At 38.6% G+C, this 3,470-nt stretch overlaps 2 protein-coding genes and 1 long non-coding RNA gene across 5 annotated transcripts in view; 2 read left to right on the forward strand and 1 right to left on the reverse strand.

Moving 5' to 3' along the window:
• Nucleotides 1–1,093, reverse strand: part of LOC111466891 (cytochrome b5, seed isoform-like) — a 5,496-nt gene extending 4,403 nt beyond the window's left edge. Inside the window, exons 1-3 of one of the 3 annotated variants that reach the window (XM_023111575.1) lie at nt 983–1,093; nt 767–808; nt 352–467 (exon numbers count right to left, since the gene is read on the reverse strand). In XM_023111575.1, the coding sequence (XP_022967343.1) occupies nt 352–408 (57 nt within the window). In that variant the 5' untranslated portion in view covers nt 409–467; nt 767–808; nt 983–1,093. Of the gene's footprint in view, nt 1–351; nt 473–766; nt 813–982 lie in introns of those variants that run through there. The other 2 variants (XM_023111574.1, XM_023111576.1) reach the window with 2 other exon arrangements.
• LOC111466904 overlaps nt 1–1,158 on the forward strand; it is a 13,152-nt gene extending 11,994 nt beyond the window's left edge. The window contains exons 2-4 of the long non-coding RNA XR_002714435.1: nt 352–454; nt 729–837; nt 1,035–1,158. This is a non-coding gene — a long non-coding RNA (uncharacterized LOC111466904). The remainder of the gene's footprint in view (nt 1–351; nt 455–728; nt 838–1,034) is intronic.
• Nucleotides 1,159–1,404: 246 nt separating this feature from the next.
• On the forward strand, nt 1,405–2,368 carry LOC111466878 (nuclear polyadenylated RNA-binding protein 3-like). The gene has a single exon (XM_023111553.1). The coding sequence runs from the start codon at nt 1,452–1,454 to the stop codon at nt 2,199–2,201; it is 750 nt and encodes a 249-aa protein (XP_022967321.1). The 5' UTR covers nt 1,405–1,451; the 3' UTR covers nt 2,202–2,368.
• The last annotated feature ends 1,102 nt before the right edge of the window (nt 2,369–3,470 follow it).

The following is a 3,470-nucleotide window of genomic DNA, read 5'->3' on the forward strand; positions in this document are numbered from 1 at the left end:
AAAAAAAAAAAAAAAAAAAAAAAAAAAAAAAAAAAAAAAAAAAACTGCATTTTTTCCAACCAAATATTGAAAGAAAGTTACAAAGGAAGCTTTGATGGCTTCTCATTAAAAATGCATTTTCTTTTAAAAAAAAAAATGTAACAAAACTTTGTTTAAACAAATTTCTACGACCTCAAAGCTTCCCGAAACTTGGGGACAGCCTCTCCAAACCAATTGCTTCCCTTCCACATTCTTCATTCCCATTATTATTATTATTTTTATTTTTTTTATTTTTTTAACGACAAACACAACAAAAAAAATAAAATTAAATCAATCGAAAAACAAGGGAATTTGAGTTAAAATACCTGTGAGTTTCTCCTTCTTCTTCTTGTTCTTCCTTCCAATCCCCACAGTTCTTGCAGAACCCATTCCCTGTCAAATTCAACATTGGATCTCCCTCGTTCACTCTTCCATGGTGTGTTTCTTTTCTGTCCTGCCATTTCCAAATGCTTTTTTAATTCCACAGGATCAAGAAACTAAGATGATTAATGCAGGAAGTGCTGAAGCTTAATTTGATTTTCATGGCATCTATTTGTATCAAGATCAAGAAACTGAGATGATTAATGCATCAATTTCTGAAGCTTGATTTGATTTTCACATCTATTTGTATCAAGATCAAGAAACTAAGATGATTAATGCATTAACTGCTGAAGCTTAATTTGATTTTCATGGCCATCTATTTTTATCAGTAATTGATCGAAAGACCAGAGGAATTGATCTGAAATACCTGAGTTTCTTCTTCTTGATTCCTTCCAAGCTCGAGCAATTCCTGTTAGATTTTCGATTAACAATCACAAGGTACCGAGTTTTTTTTTTTTTTTTCAATCTCAGAGAATAAAGCAGGAATTCGTGGAAGTTCACTTGATTCTGTTGTTGATGTTCATCGATTTGCATCACTAATTAGGTTTTACCATAAATATAATGATCTATTGATTCTACTGACCTGCATTCCGGTGATATTTCTGTCCTTTTTGTGATCTTCGTGAACACGGAAGGTTGTTTCGATTCTCCAGATGTCGATAGTTGAGGATGGCCGTAGCCTGGCAGGCTATACTCTGGACGACGTTCTGGCTAACAATAGATTAGGGCCACCGGCCGCTACAAGGGCCGCTGAAATCCGCGGCAGAACGCTGCTGGATATAATCCGCGACGAGGAGCCCAGCGTCGGCAAGGGGCTTTTCGGAAAGGACAGAAGGACTTGGAAGTCCTTTAGGGATAAGCTCCGGCTGAAGCGCGCTGGCTCTGCTTGGGTCTCGACGGTTCCGATTCCGACCTCCGATATTCCTGTTCAAGACAAGCGATCTACAGCCGGAAAGCGAAATCAAGTCCGTTTCAGCACGTCTCCGTCAAAAAACTCCGCCGATTCTTCAACTCGTCCGTCTGAAGAATCTTCCAAATCCACTCGCCGTCAGATGTCTCGACAGACTTCCAGATTGAACAACCCGAACGATGCGTCCGCGTTCCATTACGATGAGTCCTTCGATTACTCATCAGTTCCAGATGCAGCGCCGAATCGAACCATGAGACCGCAAATGTCGCGCCGTAACTCAATCCGTGTCTCTGCAATGGACTACACGGATCCAACGGAACCAGATCGCGATAACAGAGCTCGACACTTCAATTTCTCAGAGTCGAGAATGATGTCCGCTAGAGAAGCCGTAGCAGCACAAGAAGCAGCCGATGCAGCAGCAGCCGCCGCGGAAGCTACAGAAAAAGACAATGAACAAAACGAGAACAACGAGAAGGAAGATGAAAACGAAAACGAAAACGAGAAGGAAGACTCAACAACCGCATCGGAGAAGGAGAAGGAGGAGGAGGAGGAGGAGGAGGAGAACTCACCGTCGTCTGAGCCGGTAAGGATATCGCTGATGGACCTATTGCACGAGACGGATAAGGAAATGGGATTCGGAGGATCGAATTACGGAATGGGATTTGGAGAAGATTTCTTCGAAGACGATGACGACGAAGATTACGACGAAGATGAAGACGACGGGCATGGCGGAGAATTCACCTGCTGCGTTTGCATGGTGAAGCATAAGAACGCGGCATTGGCGCCATGCGGGCATACATTTTGCAGGCTGTGTTCGAAGGAATTCATGGTTAGCCGCGGGAACTGTCCCACTTGCAGCGATTTCATCTTGGAAATCCTCGACGCTTTTTGATTCTGCTTTTGAAACTCATTTCTTTGATCATTTGAGGATCTGAAGATGCTCAAGTTTGAGTAGAGATATCATTTTGCGCCCACAAAGATTAGTTGTTGTAAAATATCCCTCAAGAATTTCAATCTTTGTATCCACAAAGTGTATATCAATCTTTGCCTACTACTCTATTAGTTGCTCGGATTGGTTCATCTCTAATAGATAGAATAGCTATTACTTTTTGTCAACATGATCATAATATTCTCGATTAAATCATCACTATTATATTTAGATGGGGTCGAAAATAAGAGAGATGGTCAAAAGAGATTTCTCCTTAATAGCTAAACACGGATAGGATTATATCTTTTCTATCCGTTGTTATATATATGTGTTGGAAATGGAATCAAACACTGGTTGCAACATTCATTATTAACCGAGCTTGGGGGCAATGCATCCGTCTTTCCCATTGATCACCATGACTTGTCTTATCATTTCGGAGATTTTGATCTCATCCCCTTAGAGTAGTGAGTAGGCGATTATATCATCTCTTCGTTGTTTTTATATATATATATATATATATATACACATATGCTAGAAATGGAATCGAAAAGCTGGAAGAGATTTTTCCCTAATAGCTAAACGGGATATATGAGCACAAGTGTCTCTGAGCCGAAAATAGAAGAGAGCCAAAAGAGATTTCTCCCTAATATTCTCCACCGAACTATATATATTTATTGGAAATTGGAGAGATAGTTAGAAGATATTTCTCCCTAATAGCTAAATTGTATTTGAATTATATTCCATGTCCTAGCTTCCACACAAACAAGTCGTCCCATCCTAGATGGAGCCAAAAATACAAGAGAGCCAAAAGAGATTTCTCATAAACTTCCTCCCCGCTATATATATATATCACTTTGTCATAATCGCACTTTGATGGCAGCGAACTTGCAGTTATGCAGTACTCACTTCTTAACAACAATTGAGTTAAACTTATTCGTTCTTGCGTCTATGGCCAAGTGACGTATGCTTGAACCTCTAGTCCCGGTTCAAAAAGAAAGTGTTAGAAAGCGGAGACAGAAAGATTTCGAGAGAAAACTTTAAAAGGAAGATTTGAGAAATTAAAATTAGTGTTATATGAAAGGTAGAAAAAAGGCAACAACAACTGCAATAATGAAAAGAAGTTACATATATATTGCAAAAAAAAAAAAAAAAAAAAAAAAAAAAAAAAAAAAAAAAAAAAAAAAAAAAAAAAAAAAAAAAAAAAAAAAAAAAAAAAAAAAAAAAAAAAAAAAA

The sequence above is a fragment of the Cucurbita maxima genome, unplaced genomic scaffold, assembly GCF_002738345.1.
Source record: "Cucurbita maxima cultivar Rimu unplaced genomic scaffold, Cmax_1.0 Cma_Scf00032, whole genome shotgun sequence".
NCBI classification, from domain to species: domain Eukaryota; kingdom Viridiplantae; phylum Streptophyta; class Magnoliopsida; order Cucurbitales; family Cucurbitaceae; genus Cucurbita; species Cucurbita maxima.